The 21,771-nt window shown below is 43.4% G+C and overlaps 1 protein-coding gene across 1 annotated transcript; it reads left to right on the top strand.

Moving 5' to 3' along the window:
• The first annotated feature begins 41 nt into the window (after positions 1 to 41).
• EAF2 (ELL associated factor 2) lies at positions 42 to 15,579 on the top strand. The gene is made up of 6 exons (XM_039495146.1): positions 42 to 229; positions 4,623 to 4,717; positions 5,473 to 5,609; positions 7,046 to 7,191; positions 8,952 to 9,218; positions 14,723 to 15,579. Exons 1-6 carry the CDS (start codon positions 64 to 66, stop codon positions 14,767 to 14,769), a joined length of 858 nt encoding a protein of 285 aa, XP_039351080.1. The 5' UTR covers positions 42 to 63; the 3' UTR covers positions 14,770 to 15,579.
• Positions 15,580 to 21,771: the final 6,192 nt, after the last annotated feature.

Raw genomic sequence — 21,771 nt, 5'->3', positions numbered from 1 at the left:
AGTCAGGGGGCTGGGTGGGCGTGCCCGGTGCTGGGCGGCGCCCCGCCCCCCGGCGGTGAGGGGATGTTCCGCGGCGGCGGGGGCTGCGCGGGGTCCCGATGGTGTGAGGCGGCTCGCGGAGCCGCTATGAACGGGGCGGCCCCTCAGCTCTTCGACCCCAAGGAGCGTGTGCTGAAGCTGGGCGAGAGCTTCGAGAAGCAGCCGCGCTGCGCCTTCCACACCGTCCGCTGTGAGTGGGCCGGCGCTGCGCCGTGAGGGGGTCGCGGGGGCAGCGGGGGCGGGTCTGGGCGCTAGGTGCTTGGCCCTCTCGGAGTGAATCACTTCCCCCCACGCCCGTGTGCCTGGCTGGTCATATTTCCCGGGGAGGTCAGCATCCGCCCCCCGGGCACCCCGTGACACCCCCCCCCCCACGGCCTGACTGGTCGTACCTGGGGAGATCAACACCCCCCTGCGATCTCCCTGGGGCATGGCACCGCCTGGCTGGTCATACCCCCCAGCACCCCTGTAACACCCCCCTCCCGGGGCATGGCACCGCCTGGCTGGTCATACCCCCCAGCACCCCTGTAACACCCCCCTCCCGGGGCATGGCACCGCCTGGCTGGTCATACCCCCCAGCACCCCTGTAACACCCCCCTCCCGGGGCATGGCACCGCCTGGCTGGTCATAGCCCCCAGCACCCTGTAACACCCTCCCGGGCATGGAACCTCCTGGCTGGTCATAGCCCCCAGCACCCCTGTAACACCCCCCTCCCGGGGCATGGCACCGCCTGGCTGGTCATAGCCACCAGCACCCCTGTAACCCCCTCCCGGGCATGGCACCGCCGGGCAGGTCATTGCCCCCACCACCCCCGTCACACCCCCCCCCCGGGGCATGGCACCGCCTGGCTGGTCATAGCCCCCAGCACCCCTGTAACACCCCCCTCCTGGGGCATGGCACCGCCTGGCTGGTCATAGCCCCCAGCACCCCTGTAACACCCCCCTCCCTGGGGCATGGCACCGCCTGGCTGGTCATACCCCCCAGCACCCCTGTAACACCCCCCTCCCTGGGGCATGGCACTGCCTGGCTGGTCATAGCCCCCAGCACCCCTGTAACACCCCCCTCCCGGGGCATGGCACCGCCTGGCTGGTCATAGCCCCAGCACCCTGTAACACCCTCCCGGGCATGGCACCGCCTGGCTGGTCATACCCCAACACCCTGTAACACCCTCCCGGGCATGGCACCGCCTGGCTGGTCATAGCCCCAGCACCCCTGTAACACCCTCCCGGGGCATGGCACCGCCTGGCTGGTCATACCCCCAGCACCCTGTAACACCCTCCCGGGGCATGGCACAGCCTGGCTGGTCATAGCCCCCAGCACCCCTGTAACACCCCCCTCCCGGGGCATGGCACCGCCTGGCTGGTCATACCCCCAACACCCCAGTAACAGCCCCCCGGGGCATGGCACCGCCTGGTTGGTCACACCACCACCCCTTAGACCCCCCACCCCTTTGACCCCACCCCCAGGGCACAGCACCACCTGGCTGGTGACACCACAGGGGAGATAAGAATTCCCCCAGCGTCTCTATGACTCCTCCTGGGTCATGGCGCTGTCTGGCTGGTCACATGACAGGGGAGATCTGAATCCCCCTGGCACCCCTGTGTGCCTTCCCCTGGGGCATGGCAATGCATGGCTGGTCATACCACCAGCACCCCTGTAACCCCCTCTCCCTCCGGGGCATGGCACCACCTGGCTGGTCACACCCCCAGCACCGCTGTAATCCCCCTACCCTGGGCATGTAATTACCTGGCTGGTCACACCCCAGGGGAGGTCAGCATCCCCCCAGCACCCCTGTGATTCCCCACCTCCACTCCCATGGGTATGTCAGTGGCTAGCTGGTCATACTCCAGGGAAAATCCACACCCCCCTCTTTGCACCCTTATAACTCCCCACAGACATGGCACTGCCTGGCTGGTCATACCTCAGTGGAAATCAGAACCCCTCTCGACACCCCTGTAAACTCTACACTTGTCTATCTATGTTGTACAAGTGCCCTCTATGCTGGCAGATGGAGTTGAAGGAGATGAATTTGAGATAGTGGTTGCAGATGGCTCTTTCTTTGGGTTGAGAGATGGGGCAGTAGATGGAGAGGCAGATGCCAGGGTAAGGGAGATTAACCCCCGCTCCTTGCATTTTCCTGTTGTGAAGTTGAGAGTGATGGTAGGGTAGATCAGAAGTTGAGGAGATGAAGTCAGTGGGGCTGCTGGGTGGGGTTAGAGTAGGGGAGCAGGCTGCTGTTGGTGGCTGGAAGAAAGAAGATAGTGATGGGGCAGAAGGAGAGCATGTTGGATCTTTTTTAACTTGCTTTTGAAAAAGTTGGCATGATGCAGCGTGGAGAGCAAGGAGGGCACAGGGTGAGGGCTTTGGATAGGAATCAAATGTGGCAAAGCTACTGCACTCTTTGTTTGTATTATGGTAACACCTAGAGCCTCTGACTAACATCAGGGCCCCATTGAGATAGACACCGTACAGACATTTGGTGAGAAACAGTTCCTACCCTGCAGAGCTGACAGTCCAAACAGACAACAGAAAGAATGAGAGAAAGGGATTTAACAGAGAACCATGAACTGTAGAACTGAGGCACAGAAAAATGAAGTGACTTTCATGAGGTTATACAGGGAGTCTGTGGCAGAGCTGGGAATTGAACCTAGGTGTGTCAAATCCAGTGTCTTGAATATAAAACCATACAGTTCACAGCAGGTTGCAGTTATTGCTCATGAGAGACTCCAAACTAGACTAATGAGCAGATGTGTTGCTGGTAAAGTTTAGGGTAAAGTTCACACAGTGCCAGCGTACTTCATCTAGTTCTTCCTTTCATGTGTACTCAATTCATGTACCATGCATTAAGGTATATTTTGGGAAACAATAGAGTCTTGGCACAATGCTACAAAAATCTGAGTTTGGGGTGAAGCTCTGCCCTTTGCCTCGGCAGGGCTCTCAACAATCAAAGATTAAAGGCAATATTGCTCTCAAAGCTAGTGTGCCCTTCCTGAGTGCATAATAACTACTATCCTGGGAGGTGTGTTCTCACAGATTCTGAAGGTATCTAGGAAACAAATGCTGTTAGGATTATGGTTCTGATAATTTAGGGCTGCAGCTTTTGTTCTGCTGTCTCATTATTTATAGAATGATCCCCAAGGTTCCGTGTCTCACATGTTCTCTGGAGATTATCCTGTGTGCTCTCATACAGTGAGATGAGATAGATAATGTATATTCTGTGAGCAAGTGGAATCATATTTAATAAAATTGACCACATCTTTGAGGAGGAGGGTGTGAGAGGAACCTAAAAGCTGTGAGTGTATTTAAAGGGGTGCTGTAACTTGTAATCTATTCAGTATTTAAAAAAAGAAATAGTAAAAATAGGCTCTAGTACTACACTTGCCTTTAAGTTTTCCTACTGACTTTTGTGGTTTTACAATCCCTTTTTTCTGTTTCAAAATGTTTTTCTTTCCTGTCACTCTGTGAAGAAAGACACAAGGAAATCAGCAAAACTGACAGTGCTGTCAAATGCACAAAATAAACAGAAAAGCCATATTTTTCTCTAACCTTTGTTATTGTAATCTTAGCTTTTACACTTCTTACAAGTGGACATTTATTTAGTCAGCCATTTCTGAAAAGATTGGCCAAAATACTAATTACCCAGCAGCACCCACTGAAGACTGGCATAATCTCATTCTTACCACAAGAAGGACCAGAACTGTGGTGCTTAGCTCTGTAAGGTGCTGCTAGCAGGAACTTGAGACCATTGGAGCTTGTTTAGGACCTTGGAAATAAATTATGCTAGCTGGGTAACAATCATTAGCAGACCTTGTTGGCAGGGCTGACAACTCTGTTGAAACAAACTAATGTTCATCTCTAATTTTCCAGTTCTTTGAAACATGCAAAGAGGGGAAATCCATATCTGCACAAATGGAGACATTGTTAGGTTTCTAAGAATGACTGCTAATAAAGGAGATTAAAATAAGCATATGATGGTGGCTTTTAACAATTCCATTTTAGAGAGAAATATATGTACTTAAAAATAAAAATAACCACCACAACCTTGCTAGTGCATATGGTTTTGCCTTTGATGCTGTTAATACAGTAAGAGCATGCTATAGTTAGGGCTGCATATGTATTTCTAGTCTACTCTCCTGTTTTTAGTCACAGCTGTATGCAACTTCCATTTTTTGGGCTGAAATTTTCCAGGGTTGGTCTTAACCCAAAAGTAATTCTGTGGCTTTTTTGGAGGGTTTTTCTTTAAGTATCAGCAATCTGGTTTAGCCATTTTTTTGAATGTGAGATGAACAGGAGAAACTTTCCTTATTAATCAAAATTAAAATCTTTCAACTTTTTTTTGAAGAGCTTCAGCACAAAAACTTGATGAAATTTATACTGAGTATCAGGAAAACCACCTTCACTGTGAGCTCTATGGCTTATGGAAAAATCTGCTAAGGGAATGGTGTATTCTGCACTAGCAAAGATACTAAGTTGTTGATTTTAAATGCCCCCCAAACTCACCACCTTTAGATTTTATGAAATGTGTTTTTTATTTTATGAAATATTTAAGGGACTCATGAAAATCAGGGTGTTTTTTTAATTTGTAGATGACTTCAAGCCTGCATCTATTGATACATCCTCTGAAGGAGACCTTGAAGTTGGCAAAGGTGAACAGGTGACAATAACGCTGCCAAATATTGAGGTGAGGGCTGAATGTCATTAGGGGATGGGAAAAGGAGAGGCTTCTCTTACTGAATCACCGTATGTGTTGAATATAGAAGCGTTTCACATTTCAGTATTTTCAGTTGGCTGTTGTTTCAAGGCTGTATGCATGTAGCTTTTAAAGCATTGGGACAGAAATAATCGCACCAGAAAATGCAGAATTACAAAGGTCAGGTAATCATGCTGTAACATTAAGTGAATTCACTGTGCTGGAAATATGCTGTAATTGACAACCCTAGAATTCTCTGTCTATAAAACAAGTACAGCACGGACACTGGCTGCTGTGCAACCTTCCCTTTGCTGCATTGACATTATGGCACAATCCCAAAGGAGTAGGAGTGCACGCACCACCACTGAGGAGGAGAATTCAATCTCCTGTAATCCCAGATTGCTCTTCTGATATTGCCAACACGCATTCTAGTTTTGGTGGTAGTTTTGTGATGTGTGTGCCTGTCTGTTAAAAACTGGATTGAGATTATTGGTTTATTTCAGACTGGCTGGGTGAAATCAAGGCCACACCGAAGTCAATGGCAAAACTTCCAGTGGCTTCAGTAGAGCCAGGATTTTACCCCTAATTACTACTAAGTTTCACTTGAATTAGTTGGTAACAGATTTTAAAAGGCTAGAAATGATCAGTTACAATGAACTTTTAATTACTGTAAAGGCTCATTTTGTGTTTATACAAATAAGTCTATTGAAATAATGCTAATTAGATATTTTTTCCAATTTAAATAGGGTTCAACTCCACCAGTAACAGTTTTCAAGGGCTCCAAGAAGCCTTATCTAAAGGAATGTATCTTAATTATCAATCATGACACTGGAGAATGTCGACTAGAGAAACTGAGCAGTAACATCACTGTGAAGAAAACCAGGTAGGTGGTTTACAAAAGAAACTGCTATGTCCCTAACTCATTATGAAAATGGTTTAGGGCTGGTCTACATAGTCTTTTGGTGCACACCAGGTGGGGTGTAAATTCTATTGCACACCAACATGTCGTGCATTAACTGGCCACGTGGACCCTAGTGCACATGCATTTAGTACAGTTTGTAACAGGACTATGTCAACACACAGTAGAGAACTTTTAGTGTGTAGTAGGGACCATGTGCACTAGAATTTACACCCTCGCTGGTGTGCACCAAGACAAGCCCTTAGAAATAGCTGAAAGTCTAAATTGGGATACATACCAACTATTCTTAGCTTTTAGCAAAATGTCACTTTTTCAAACGTGGTCCTTACAAAAACCTATCCTTGTTCAATGGAATGAAAAAGCATGTCATTATTTTTCTCAAAAAATGACTTTATAGCTTTCAAGTCTAGGCTGGTAGGGTGGGTTTTGAACAGAAACATTGCATATCCTTGCAAGAGACAATAACTGTTTTCTCATAGTAAGTTTGGAAAATAGCTTTTTGCTACACAAATGAAATTGCTTGCTGCCGTTTTCTGACTTCGAACTGTGTAAATAAAATAGCATAAATTCTTGTGAAAGAGTTTAGCAAAATGTTGAGGACCCATTCTCCTCCTACTGAGTATGTAATTCCCCTTAATGCACATTCTGATGCTATGCTCACATATAACTCACTTCCACTAGAATTCTAATGAAGTGTTAGTGAATGACTGAAGAAAATGTGAAACAGCATAGTAGAGGATCGGATCAAAGGACCAATATGAATGGCATCCATGGATGTTGTACATCACTGCACCTATATGTTACTATATGCCATTGTAGTAGTGCAGTGTTTCCCAAATGGTGGGTCCCAAGAAGGTTCTAGATAGGTTGCCATATCCAGGGGCTGGATTAATCTATCACTGGGCCCTGGCCTAGGCAGATATACACTTCTCCCAGCCTGGTGTGGAGGGGAATGGTCATTGGGCCAAACTTGAACAGCGCTGTGATCCCATGTGTCAGATCACAACGCCAGGAGTAGGCAGCCGGTTCTGGTCCCACAGGACAGGAGCCATCACTGCAGAGTGAGTGTGGGGTGGGTTCGCTCTCCAGCCCCCCTTCTCCTGGGGCCTTCCCTCTGTACTGGGCTGCACCAAGCCAGAGGTATGGTTGTGGTGTGCTGGGATGGAGGGTACATATATGTAATAGTGGGTCACAAAAAAAGAGAGAATGCAGTTGGTGGATACCTTGTTAAAAAGTTTGGGAACGACTGTAATAGTGTACTTTGAAATTTAAAACTGTAGTGATACAGTTAAGAAAAACCATAAGGAATAGCTTCACACACAGCTTAGACTACTGTGTGTTTTATTTTATTTAAATATTGTTCTCTGGAATCAATTAAAAATTTTCACCCTGTCATACAGAGCTGAAGGAAGCAGTAAGGTTCAATCTCGTATTGAGCAGCAACAGCAGCAAATGCGAAATGCCAGTAAGACTCCAAACAATGTTAAAAATTCTCCACCAAAAGAAAAGATGTCTCCATCTTCTCCTATGGACGACATTGAGAGAGGTAAACGGCAACTGTGACACTTAGTCTGCAAAATTTCTGAAATACTTACATTAGAAATAAAGAGAGCCAAGGATTTTTTGAATGAGGTGCACACTAGAAGCTGTTACATAGGCAATGTTCTCTAAAGTTCAATGGATGTCTTGACAAGAGTAGTAATCTAACGGTATTTGAAACCACATAGGATTGAGAATCAAATCAATTCTTAGTTTTCTGAAGGTCATGATTAGCATTGCTTTAGTTCTCACTGAGTCCCCCCACTGCTGCTGTCTTAAGCTACTGGCTCAATTGTAGGATTGTGGCACTGAAGCCAAATCAGCCAGTCCTCCACTTCTTCATCACTCCACCTGTCCCTCCTCATTCTTTGTCCTTTGCATACAGCAAATCTTTGGTTAAAAGGCTTTATAACTCTTTAATAAAACTCTAAATTTGTATGAGTTCATTATCATGTAAATCTAGTCAGAGAGATTCAAATAGTACCCTACATTTCTAAATCAGATCAGACCTGCAGAAGTGGTGCCCTATATGGTAAGAGACAACTGAACACTTACATCAATCCCATCCTTGAGAACAATGCCAAATGCTATGTTCTTGGGAGACTGTTTCGGTAGGAACCTTTGAATTTAATTCGGTAGGAGACATGCTTTATTTCCTTTTAGTGGATGGGGGGAGAAAAGCAGGTGTTAATCGCTTGCTGTACAAACACTAACAGGTGGTAGCTTTATTGATCTGAATTGATATTGGCTCTCAAGGGTGCTCTGGATTCTTTTAAACAGTTTTTTTTCCCCCAGATATCTCATTATGCACATGTCTTTTCTTTGTGATTTAGACAAACTTTGACCAGAGTGTCTTACTCCACAAAAAGGCAATTAAAAGTTCCTAAGGCTGCAAAAGAAACAAAGTGGTGCTCAAGTGCATGAGAAACCTGAGACTTTTTCTCCATGGTTTGTTTTGTTTAGAACCTGTTCTGCGTTGCGTCACCAAGACTAACATATCCCAAAGCCCTGTCCCTATGTGCTGCCAATCAGATTTACTTGTTTGGCCACAGTAAATTGTGTGCTGGGGTCTGGATGGTTTCCTGCTAGCTATTCTAAATTCTTTCCAGACCTATAAAAAGAATAAACAAGGATTTAATGAAACTGTTCCATAATTTTAAAATATGGGCAATCGCTGCAGGTATCCCACAATGCTTAATTTGGGATTGAGAACAATGAATGTCTAGACAAACATGTACATGTTTATAATGCCAGAATTGCTGCCAGCCACTGCCTCTGCACCTTCATATGTTCCACTGACCAATTCCCTTTTTCACTATCTGTCCCTTGAGTCTAACTTGAGTTATTGACTCCTGTAAGACATCTGCAGAGGTGTTAAACAAAGCCTGAAAAGAGACTTACTAATCAGAGGCAGATATTAAGGGTGAGTTAGGTTGTGCTGCCCACTGACGTGTAGGGGGCAGCACCTTGGCTGGCAGCCTTATCTGAACCCTAATGCATCTCTGCTCTGAAAAGCACGTGGCCTAAAAGTAAGACAGCAAGGAGTGGAGGAGAGGAATACAGCATACAAGTAGGTGATCAGGTTGCTTGTGTCCCACACTTCACTCCTGGATCTAATGTCTTTCAGTTTAGTCACTTATGACTTGTAATAATATTGTGACATTAACTACAGTCACTTGCTTGTGCAGCGCTTCTCTTGTTGCCCTCTCCTTTAACTCTGAGACCCCTCTTGGTTTGTTTCTCAATTATTCTACATCTTATTTTCAGAGCTAAAGGCCGAGGCCAGTGTCATGGACCAGATGAGTAGCTCTGATAGTTCGTCCGGATCAAGAAGTTCTTCATCCTCCTCATCCAGCAGTGAAAATAGTTCCAGTGATTCAGAAGATGAGGGGGCTAAGCCTTCTCTGCCTATGTCAATGCCGTACTTGCAGCCACAGCCTGCTATGTCTGCCATACCACAACAGGCTATCCGTGACATGGATGCCAGTCATAACAAATCTCAAGAGAGTGGTGGCCATATGATGAATACACTAAGTAAGTATAGAAGACAGTGCTCTAAGAAAAGAACAATCTCATGCTTTAGGAATCTAAAAGGAAACCAGAGACTCTGTAACTATGTCTCTATTGTAATTAAAATTGTGGGAAGAGATGCTGGGGTTTGATTGTTCAGTTGAGTTCTGAATTAGAAGTTGGGCTAAAAGTTACTTGACCATCAGAGATATTAAATTAAAGCTGATGCGGTTTAAAATATGTCATAGGCCGTACTGGCTTCCTCACAATTGCATACATTGGGACTATAGAACAGTAATTTGTGTTGAAAATGCTTGAACGGCTTAGGCACTCCCAAAACATATGTGTATAATTTCCTGAGTAGATGATACTGGAATAATATTATCTTGATAATACTCAGTTACAAGACGGGGTTATCCTAATCCAGTGGTTTTCAGCCGGGGTACATGTACCTCTGGGGATACGCAGAGGTCTTCTAGGGGGTACATCAACCCATTTAGATATTTGCCTAGTTTTACAGCAGGCTACATAAAAAGCACTAGCAAAGTCAGTAGAAACAGACAATGACCTGTTTATACTGCTCTGTATGCTATACACTGAAATGTAAGTACAATATTTATATTCAGATTGATTTATTTTATAATTATATGGTAAAATGAGAAAGTAAGGAATTTTTCAGTAATCGTGTGCTGTGAAACTTTTGTATTTTTATGTCTGATTTTGTAAGCAAGTAGTTTAAATGAGGTGAAACTTGGGGGTACATAAGACAAATCAGACTCCTGAAAGGGATACAGTACTCTGGAAAGGTTGAGAGCCACTGTCCTAACCCACTCAGAAGTCTTGTGATTCATGGAGGCTTTTCTAACCTACAAGGTGCCAATCCCCTCCTATGTACGTAGGGAAGGAAGGATGTTTCATACTTTTTCCATGTTGAAGGGATGGGAGGATACCAACAACCAAAACTAATTCACAGTGTTTTGCTTGAAAAAAATTATAACAAACTTAAGATATTTAAAGTACAACTGGGATTTTTTAATATATATTGTTGCCTAGAAAGAAGAGTATCATTGGTTTGAACAGCAGTAAGCAACCACCTATGTAATGGTCTTCAAACTTAGCACCAAAATAAACCGGGCCTGATTTTTCAGAATTGATGAGCACCCACTGCTGCTGTTTGAAAACAAAGCCACACTTTTAATTATGTGCCTAACTTCAGGCTCACAAGTTTGGAAAAACTTGGTCATAGGCCCTAATTTACATAGTGATAATATATACTGAAGTTTTTTGACAGCTTACACTGGTTATAGTGAAAATATACACAATATATATGTTCTCTTGTGTTTCACTATTATAAGGAATTAAAATTGGTAACAAGGTAGTTATATATTGTGATGATGTAGCTAAGCTTACAATCAGGTTTCTGTTATAAGCCTTATTTCCACATACCACCTCCTTCACAGGAATAAGATTAGACTGAAAACATCTGATTATTGTGCAAGAGGACTAAATTTTTTGGTTCACCTTCCATGGCCTAAAGCAAATAGGCTTCATATTACAATCAGTATATCTTTAGAAAGTTCCATGTACATCAGTCCCTTTGCTCAGACACGGAAATACTTTCAAACTTGCCATTTTACACACATTTAGAAAAAACACTTTTGAGAATAAAATGAACCATCTTAATGACTAATGGCTAGTTCACAGCTGCAAAGCTCCCATTGAAAGTTTTACGCCCAAGTACAGGTGGCTGATGCCACCAGTTAAAACTGTCATAGTGAAACACCCTGATGTCTTAAACTTGCAGAAATACCAAAACCACAGCAAGGAGCCCAGGAACCCTGTGGGCCTTAAGAGCTCTGCAGGGAGGGAGGTGGGTCCTTGGACCCTTGTGAGCGGTCTGGAACTTCATGCTGGTTTAGCTATAAACCTGCTTAGAATTTCGCTCTAATCCAGTTTACCTCTGATACTTTAACATTTGAAGCAGCTCTGTGGATCTGTGCCATCTCCAGTTCCCCACAAATGACTTTAAAATGTGACCTGCACCATAACAGGGTGGTGATCTGAGATGAAAAGGTACTGCACGCTGGCTGCTGTGGGGAGCATGGCTCTCCAGCTATTCTCCTGCTGAGTTCCTGGGACATCCGTTTAGGAGCACAGCAGGAGAGGAGAAGTAGCAGTGAAAGCTAGAGAAGCAAGACAGGTAGCCTGTGGACTCTGGGTCTTGGGAGATTTGCTGGGTGTTGGAGTTCAGAGTCAGGGGTCCGGCATAGAAATTTCTTCCATCTCAAACGGTATCTTGTATAAACAAATGTTTAAAACAGCAAATCTTAAGATCAAGCTGTGTGGTGGTTGTCACATTTTAGGTGTGACTTCAATGGGGCTACTCAAATGCATACATTTAAGCATGAGCATGTCTGCAGAATCAGGGCCCTAGGGGTTAGTTGGGTATTTTATTATGTGCAGTGTTACCTTAAATTTAGTGGCAATTAGAATTTGGTGGGGCATAGGGGGTTAGTCAGATCACTCTTATTAAGTCATACAGCTGAAATTTTGCAGAATGCTGAAAATGTAGGGGTCTATGTCTGGAACATAGGTACCTCTTAATATTGCCTCGTCTATAGAACCTACCTTTTTAGGCAGCCTGGCCTCAAAGACTTTGCCCTTTCCTTGCTATGAGCCTTGTCCCCATTTGAAATATGATTATGTAGGCCCACAACTTGTGTCACAACATGGTCTGCAAATGGGTGGGCTAAGGTATCTGTAAGAGAATACTGCATTGAAAAAATAGCGGAGAGCTACTCTGTCAGCAGTTGCTCTGTTTAATTTCCTTTTAGACAGAAATTACTAACAGAGAACAAATGAAAAATTCCTTTAAGGAAGATGCCCAACGACTTGCTATCCCTGAGATCTCTTGTTTGCTCACCCCTATGGTGCAGTTTTCATCCAGATATTTTTTATTCCAATTGCAGAAGCACTTAGGAGCCCCAGTCATGGACCAGCCCCCACTGTGCTGGGCGTTGTACAAAGACAAAACAAAAAGATGGTCCCTTCTCCAAAAAGCTGACAATCTAACACTTCTCCAAAAACTTAAATACTGTATGGGATCACTGATTAATATCCCAGTACATGGTGCACTCTGTAATGAAACCTAAGTAACATCTTGATAGTGTCAACCAGCCCATCAGCGTTGTGAAAATTGACTGTTTTCCTGAAATTATTTCCCCACTTAACTTCTGCTGTTCATTAAATTGGTTGAGCCTAAGTAATGTAGGTGCTTCCTTAGAGCTGGTCTAGACTCGGGGTGGAGTGGGTGGGTGGAGGAGGGGAATTGATCTAAGTTATGCAACTTCAGAGACGTGAATAACGTAGCTGAAGTTGACGTACTTAGACCTACTCACTGCGGTGTCTTCACTGTGGTGAGTCGACAGCTGACACTCCCTTGTCGACACTGCCTGCACCTCTCGCGCTGGTGGAGTACAGGAGTCGATGGGAGAGCGCTCGGGGGGGGGGGATTGATTTATCACGTCTAGACTAGATGCGATAAATCGACCCCCGCTGGATCGATCTCTGCCCGTCGACCCGGCGGGTAGTATAGACATACCCTTAGAGTCTTGGGTGAAGTTAGCTCTCCATGTTTTAGACATGTTCACCAGCCAATCTATCTGAAACTTCTTATGCTGGGATCATGCAGGCTAGAATCTTTCTGGAAAGTTTGAGGCAACTGTGAAAAGGCCTTTTGCAAGGCATGAGTACAAAATGGAGGTGGGTTTCATTTCAGGGTTATTTTTCCAAACACTTTTTTTTTGCGGGGGGGATTTGTCTTATTGTGGATATCTTGGCATAAAACTCCAGATTTGTTCCAACCTCTTGGATTTCATGAGACTGTCTTTAGCGAGCATTAGATGACTTGTTTGAGGAATAATATAGTTTTTATGAAATATGTGGAAACTGCTTTTGAAGGCTGTGACCATGTGGATGGCTATGACCTGTTTTTTGGAGTGGATTGCGGGGAAGAGGCAAGAACACCAATTGGGGAACTAGATGGGGAGAGGGGTAAAGGAGAATATTTTGGAGAACTACATGATTTAAAGTACAACTGTAACCGCCCTAATGATACTTCTCACATTGAAATAATACCTTTGAGTAGATTCTTAGCCATCTCTGCTTTTTAATGTAAAAATAAAATGCAGAAGATTTCAAATGATATAACCAAGTAGTTAAGCTTAAATTGTGTCTAATATTTATAATCTTCCAATCCCATCTATGCTTTTAATTCACCTCCTGCACTACAAGCAAATGTTTTTCACTGTTAATGTCCGACACAGATAGAGTGTTCTGTGTTCTGCTGCAAAGGGCCATGCTGTAACCATTTCCAGAGATAAAGCTTGCTGAGGACATGGTGCAAAACAAAGGAAGTGAAAACACAAAGCTTTATTAAGGGGAGTCCCATCAACTTCCGACACTCTTATATGAAAAGCTGACCTACCAATCGGGAGGTACCCATCCATGCGTGCCCTCTCCCCTGTTATACTGACCCCTTGTTCTCATCTCCCTATAATGACCTCTGAAGTAATACTGAAGATTGCAGTAACCGATAGTACTTTGTGTATAGTTGCTTTCATTAGTCCCTTTCCTGTTTGTTTAGGCATTTCACCCAGCAACAAGGGGAGAGAGATTCTTTCCTTGTTTCCGTTTTTTTTAATAGAGGAAAATGCAGTTTCATAATCACCAGTTTGGCAGAAGAATAGAAGGGCTGATGCTGATGATACATCAAACCCATTTTTTTAAAATACAGATTTGCTGTTGACAGTATCCCTTTAGCCTCTATCCTGTATGTAGGAGATGGTGGAATGGAGGAGGAGAAAAACTGCTTGCCAAGTTGGGAAAAAAAAAAAAAAAAGGAGAACTTATTTTCTGTTATGTAGACAGCTGTTGCACGCACTGGATAGTCACTTTTCTTATGTCTCATTGTAAAATAACTCCTATTAATTTTTGGTGACAGCATACATAAATATTTCCTTTGATCTTTTGTTTGCTGTCTTGCTCCACAGCCTGATTATTTTTTTGAAAAGGTGCGTCGAACAGCTTGTTCTCACCTTGATTTGGAAACTGCTTTGCGCTCAGACAGATCCAAGAGGCATTTAGATGCATGCAAACAACAATAACTCGTATCCTTTTTTTTTTTTTTTAAATGAAACTGCATTTCCCAACAGCTTCCCTGCTGATCCGGTATGGGAAGCTAGCTAGTCTGCTGGGGCCTGCTTGCACTAATTCCCGTACACAAACTCATTCAATCTGGTGAGTTAAGTGTGAGTAATGCAGGGCTTTCAAAGGTCACATATAAGTGATCTAGCCCTAAGATTCCCACTCCAGTAGTTAAGACAACAGATGAGTGTTTAGACCTATAAAATGTTTTGGTGTTAAATTCCTAATAGAAAATACTGGATGGGTGAAAAAAGAACTTTTCTTGATGGAAAAATAGTCTTAGTTTAATGGAACTAATACAATGACTTTATCTTCTATTTTAGGAAATGACTTGCTGCTGAGTGAATCTGGAAGTGACAGTGATGACTGAACAAGATTTTGGCCTTAATAAAGCTGCATCACCTCTCTTTGCTAAAGCTGTCATAGCATCTATTTTGCACTAAGATTAGATTACCCAAGATTGAAATGAATGTCCTCAATTTTTGGAAATAGAGACATCTTACTTTTCTACTGGCACATCAGGTCTATGGTACAGCAGCACTCATGTCTAATCACTGCTCTGGGTACTTGTTTGTCTCTTCCAAATTACTGTATTACAGTATCGGTTCTTATGAACGGATTCTGATTTTTGCCTCAACCACCTGTTGTACTTGAAACTGACTCATAACAGCTAGTTACTTTATATAATAGATATGGGAATGGGGGAATTTCTAGTATTTATGGAGGCAAGTTTCCCTCCTGTCCTTACAGTTTAATGGTGATTTCATAACTTTACTTTTTTTTTTGAGAGAGAGGGGTGGGATGGAAGGAAGAACAGCTGAGATCTGCTGTGTAAGCTGCTGCTGTTGTTGTTCTGTTCACAGTTCATAACTTTAAGGAAATTGCTGAATAATATGGTCCACTCTTGCAGTTACAGTTTACGACACATCATTGAATTTTTAGTTTCATTGTATTATAGGACTTTTTATATTTCTGAGCCTTACATCTCTTAAGGGAACTTGTCCTTTTCCCTGCCTTTACTTGGACAAGCTGGACTCCTTACAGCTTCTTCCTATCTGTATTTAGAGAACTACAAAGACAGCAATGAGTTTCCTTCATTTAATTCTGTAACTGAAATCATATAATTCCTTTCTAGGAGTTTAATACAATTAATTTAATAAAGCAATATTTATAATTTTAATGGGACTGATTGTTGTGATTATGAAAATTCTTAATAAGGGGTAACATGGACTGAATTTTCTTTGTCGTAGCCTTTCCAGTGAGCTAACATTTAAATTAGAGAGAGGTGATACAAGTGAGTATGAAGTCTAAAATGTCTAGAAAACATGAAGAAAGAATCTCCACATTGGCATCTTACACATTTGTATATTATAAGGCCAGAAAGAACCACACATTTTAGAATGGCAGATGATGTGTACAGTTTATCTGAGTTGCCAAATGTATAGATGTAGGAGATCGCCACAAGAAACATCAGGCAGAGAAGTACTATAAACAACTGACACAGTGATTACAATATTGATACTGTGCGCTGATAGTTTTTCATAGTGCGTGCCATGAGTGTGATCAGTGTATGCTATTGTATCTTATCTGAAGGAGGGAGGAAAGAATCTGCATGTCCAGTCGTCTTATAGTTGAATATGTGTTTCTGCTTGTTGAATAACTTCTTTAAAAGCCCTGAAAAATCTGTAGTAAGAGGTTCAGAATCCCAGCCTCTATCTACAAAACTGTCCTTGGTGGTAGGCAAGTTAAATATGGCAAATGTGTGTGGAATATACTTCGACAAGACAAATCAAATGAAATCTCTCTTCTCTGTCAGACTACGAGATGACTTTCAGTCACAGGCCCATGACTACATAATGGGGTAGAATTCCATATATAAGCCTAGACGTGTTGTGAAGTGAAATGCACATTCAGTTCACATACACCATAGATCTTATTAGTGCAGGGGTCTTAAATTGCTGAGAGTGAGTATCAACTCATGGGTGCTCTGTGGCAGGATTGTTAAGGAGTCATATGTAGGCCTACCACTTACAAATGGACTTCTGCAGTGTTGCCAGCAGATGCTTAAGAATTAGTAGCAGTATTTTCTTGCACTGAATTCTCCCTCTTCCCCACACCAATCTTATCCTCCCTTGCTCCTCTTTTAGATCATATATTGCCCATCTTCTTGGCCTACCGTAGGTAGTGGCATTGCTCTCCATTTGTACAGCACGCTGAAGTTTACTAGATGGGTTATGGATTGTTGAAAAGAAGATAAGCATGATTCTTACCCTGAGGATCTTACCCTCTGTCTTTGTAAAATGTTTGATGTATGTCTACACTGCATCTGGAAGTGAGTCTCCCAACACAGATCCACAGACTTGTATTGGTGGGGCTTGCACTAATGTGCTAAAACTAGCTGTGTAAATGTGGCTCAGACTGGAGTTTGGATCGTTGGGCCTTCACAGTTGAGCTCCGGCGCAAGCTGCAATGTCAAAGCAATGTCTACACAGCTATTTTAGTGCGCTAGCATGAGCCCCACTAACACAAGTCATGGACCTGGACTGGGATGCTTGTTCCCAGATGTAGTGTAGACATATCCTGAGTGATAGCAAATCATGGGGGGGGGAGGGGAAGGGGCGGGGCAGAGCAGCAGAGGGTTACTGGCTTCACTTGAGAGGGAAAGAACATAAGAAAGGCCATATTGGCTCAGACCAAAGATCCATCTAGCCAAGTATCCTGTGTTCTGATGGTGGCCAATGCCAGGTACCCCAGAGGGAATGAACAGAACAGCTATTCATCAAATGATCAGTTCTTTGTGGCCCATTCCCAGCTTCTGGCAAACAAAGGTTAGGGACACCATCCCTGTCCATCCTGGCTAATAGCCATTGGTGGACCTCTCCTCCATGAATTTATCTAGTTCTTTTTTGATCCCTCTTATAGTCTTGGCCTTCCCAACATCAGGAATTCCACAGGTTGACTGTATGTTATGTGAAAAAACACTTCCTTTTATTTGTTTTAAACCTGCTGCCTATTCATTTCATTTGGTGATCCCTAGTTATGAGAAGGATTAAATAACACTTACTTATTTACTTTCTACATACTAGTCATGATTTTATAGACCTCTATCATATCCCCCTTTAGTCATCTCTTTTCCAAGCTGAAAAGTCCCAGTCTTCTTAATCTCTCCTCATATGGCAGCCATTCCATACCCCTAATCATTTTTGTTGCCCTTTTCTGAGCCTTTTCCAAGTCCAATACATCTTTTCTGAGATGTGGCAACCACATCTGCATGCGGTATTCAAGATGTGGGTGAACCATGGATTTATATAGACACACTATGATATTTTCTGTGTTATTCTCTATCCCTTTCTTAATTATTTCCAACACTGTTTGCTTTTTTCACTGCCGCTGCACATTGATGGATGTTTTCAGAGAATTATGCACAATGACTCCAAGATCTTTCTTGAGTGGTAACAGCTAATTTAGACCCCATCAATGTATATGTATAGTTGGGATTATGTTTTCTAATGTACATTACTTTGCATTTATGAACATTGAATTTCATCTACCATTTTGTTGCCCAGTCACCCAGTTTTGAGAGATCCTTTTGTAGCTCTTCGCAGTCTGCCTGGGACTTGACTATCTTGTGTAGTTTTGTCTCATCTGCAAATTTTGGCACCTCACTGTTTACTCCTTTTTCCAGATCATTTATGAATATGTTGAATAGGACTGGTCCCAATACAGACCCCTGAGGGACACTACAATTTACTTCTCTCCATTCCAAAAACTTTTTTTCCTACCTTTTGTTTGGTAACTGGTTACAAGATAGGAAACAATCTATGGGAGGACCTTCCCTCTTATTCATGACAGCTTACTTTGCTTAAGAGCCTTTGGTGAGGGACCTTGTCAAAGGCTTTCTGAAAATCTAAGTACACCTCTACCCCAAAAAAATGCTGTCCTCGGGAGCCAAAAAATCTTACCACGTTCCAGGTGAAACTGCATTATATCGAACTTGCTTTGACCTGCTGGAGCATGCAGCCCTGCCACCTCCCTCCCGCCGGAACTGCTTTACCGCATTGTATCCAAATTCATGTTATATTGGATCGCGTTGTATCGGGGTGGAGGTGTATTCTTTAGCCACTGGATTCCCCTGGTCCACATGCTTGTTGACCCCCCTCAAAGAATTCTAGTAGATTGGTGAAGCATGATTTCACTTTACAAAAACCATGTTGACTCATCACCAACAAATTATGTTCATCTGTGTGTCTGACAATTGTTTCCTATAATTTTAAACAGTTTGCCTGGTACTGAAGTCAGGCTTACCGGCCTGTAATTGCTGGGGTCAGCTCTGGAGCCCTTTTTAAAAATTGGCATCACATTAGCTATCCTCCAGTCATTTGGTACAGAAGCTGATTTAAATGATAGGTTGAAGACTACAGTTAGTAGTCCTGCAATTTCACATTTGAGTTCCTTCAGAACTCTTGGGTGAATACCATCTGGTCCTGGTAGGTCCTGAAATGGCTGCTAAGCAGCCAGAAGAAGTGAAGCTGTCTTCAGGGTATAGCAGTGTTTGTTTCCCACAATCCTAGAATGTTCCAGGACCAAAAAAGCGACAAATGAATGTGTGGGGAGAAGAATGTAAATGATCACTAGGAATGTGATGAGAAGGGGCAAGATAGTCAAGGAGAACTTATTCATAAAAGGTGGTGGTGGGTGCTTCCTTTCAGTTGCCATAGGTCATGTGAAGCTTTCTAGTTCTTTATCTTCAAATGGTAAGAGAACAACCTAAAATGAACCAGAATGTTTGCATTTTTCTACTCAGTTGTAGGTGAGTCTCCAGCAACTCTAAACCCTACTTGCTTATTTCAAAAATTGTCCTTTGAGGAATATTTTGCAATATTGGCAATGCTGCGAGAGAAGTGTGCTCTCTCTGGCAACTGCTGTGATTGGAAGCTGCTAGCTCGGATCAACTAATGTGAGATGCTACAGATAAAATACTTAAGGGTAGTAGACCAGCAGGGCTGGCGTGGCTCTGTGCCAGCACAAACCAGAAAAAGGAGACTGAAAAGGATAAGCCCAAGCTGCAGACACAGAAATGAAGGCTCATTCTCTTACCCCCTCCAACAATTTTTTTTGCACTGCTACCCTTCAAGCAGAAGTGGACGACTCTCTGTTGGGCTGTATGGAAGTTGTCCTTTTTGTGGGGGAACGTTAGTTTTGTGGCTGGCCCTGACTTAGGAGCTACTATCCAATTACTGAAAGGTACCCGACTAAGAAACTTGTCTGGCCACACCACAGCAAATACTAGTCTTCCCTGTGTGCATGTGTTTTGTCATGTAATTGCTCCCTCCCTAGGCGTGCCTAAAGTAATTGCCCAGCTAGGAGTAGATTGTCTGGTTCAGCTGTTACAGCTGGTATTTCTAGCATTCACAGCAAATATAAAGAGTGGAAGGATTTGCTTTTAAAGGCACATTGCTCTGATATAAATTATGTGTATATATAGATGTTGGCTTATAATATCTCATTGTTACTTATGTTCTCCATGTCTGTTGTAACTACATGTTATACCCTAGCCCTTGATCCTGCAAACACTTATGCACATGCTTAACTTTGCCATCTAAGTAATCCCTTTAACTTCAAAGTTCTTGATTCTTGAAATTGTTCATAGTAGTAAAGTTAAATGTGCATTAGTGTTTGCAGGATCTGGGCTTGAAAATGTAAGGTCTTTGGGGACAGAGACTGTCTTGGTTATGTTTTTGTTCAGTAACTAGGACAACGTGATATGGCGCTCTGAGGGCATGACCCCAATACAAATACGTGTGTGAGATGCATATAGCACTGCAGACTAATGGTTTTGATACCTTAATTGACCGTTCAGATCATTCTGTTAACCTGTTCTTCTTCAAGATGGGAGATGATGAAGGCCTGGACAAAAGTTTTAGCTGCGGGGGGTGAAGAAAAGCCAAACCTTAGAAACACTGGGGAGGGGAAAGTGGCAAGAGCTAGGCCCAGCCTGGATGTGTGGGGTATGGGGGGAGAGAGACATTAGAGATGACTCCCAGTTTACAGGTTTGAGTGACAAGGAAGATGCAAGTGTTGTGAACATAGGTAAGCAATTAATCCATAGAGCCTGACTAGATCTGTTGTTTTTAAGAGAAAGGAGACAGCTTAGATTTGATGTCTACACATCTGGCTCCTGTCTGATTACTTTTCCCAAGAGGGTATTTTTTTCCTAAGGATTTTTGTATCGGCACCTCGGAGGTGCTGAGCACCCACTAATCCAGTTGAAGTCAATGGGAGCAACACATGCTCCGCACCTCTGAAAAATCAAGCCCATAATCCACAAGGTTGGTAGCTTAATTGAGGTCAGGGTGATCTGGCTGGGCACTTTAAGCAGGTGGGGGAGGCCGAGGACTCAGCCTCACCTGTGCCAAGTTTAGCCCACCTCCCCAGGGTGAGAGAATCAGAACCAGGCCTGCTTAGGAGATAAGGGCAACCTGGAAAGCCTCCAGGAAGAGAACTGTGATGGATTGGATCACAGAAACCCCTATGGGACTGCCACCTGATGTGTTGAGACTACCTTTAAACCTGTTTTCTCTGGCAGCTTGGGACTTCAGAACCTTGCCTGGTTGTGCCAGACACGCTATCCTGCTACAAACACAGACCCAGGTCTGAACTACGTTCCACAAACTTCAGGCTTAAGGTGTTTTCAGTTAAGAAGTGCTACTGTCTCCAGCACTCAGGTACCCAGCTCCCAATGGGGTCCAAACCCCAAATAAATCTGTTTTACCCTGTATAAAGCTTATACAGGGTAAACTCTTAAATTGTTTGCCTCTGTAACAGTGATAAAGAATATTAGGGTTGGAAGGGACCTCAGAAGGTCATCTAGTCCAACCCCCTGCTCAAAGCAGGACCAATCTCCAGACAGATTTTTGCCCCAGTTCCTTAAATGGCCCCCTCAAGGATTGAACTCTCAACCCTGGGTTTAGCAGGCCAATGCTCAAACCACTGAGCTATCCCTCCCCCCAGGTATTAATGCATACTCTGGGTTAATTAATAAGTAAAAAGTGATTTTATTAAATACAAAAAGTAGGATTTAAGTGGTTCCAAGTAATAACAGACAGAACAAAGTGAATTACCAAGCAAACTAAAATAAAACACACAAGTCCAAACCTAATACAGTAAGAAAGTGATTACAGATGAAATCTCACCCTCAGAGATGTTCCAATAAATTTCTTTTACAGACTAGCTTCCTTCTAGTCTGGGTCCAGCAATCACTCACACCCCTCTGGTTACTGTCCTTTGTTCCAGTTTCTTTGAGGTATCCTTTAGGGGTAGAGAGGCTCTCTCTTGAGCCAGCTGAAGACAAAATGGAGGGATCTCCCAGGGG

This window comes from Mauremys reevesii, linkage group 11, assembly GCF_016161935.1.
Source record: "Mauremys reevesii isolate NIE-2019 linkage group 11, ASM1616193v1, whole genome shotgun sequence".
Classification (NCBI taxonomy): domain Eukaryota; kingdom Metazoa; phylum Chordata; order Testudines; family Geoemydidae; genus Mauremys; species Mauremys reevesii.
The sequence above is the reverse complement of the archived record's forward strand: the minus strand, read 5'-3'. Positions and strand labels throughout refer to the sequence as shown.

Coding starts and splice junctions, on each gene's coding strand:
- EAF2 (XM_039495146.1), top strand. CDS start 64: ATGTTCCGCGGCGGCGGGGGCTGCGCGGGGTCCCGATGGTGTGAGGCG. Junction 4,718..5,472: donor TAACGCTGCCAAATATTGAG/GTGAGGGCTGAA, acceptor CAATTTAAATAG/GGTTCAACTCCACCAGTAAC. Junction 9,219..14,722: donor CCATATGATGAATACACTAA/GTAAGTATAGAA, acceptor CTTCTATTTTAG/GAAATGACTTGCTGCTGAGT.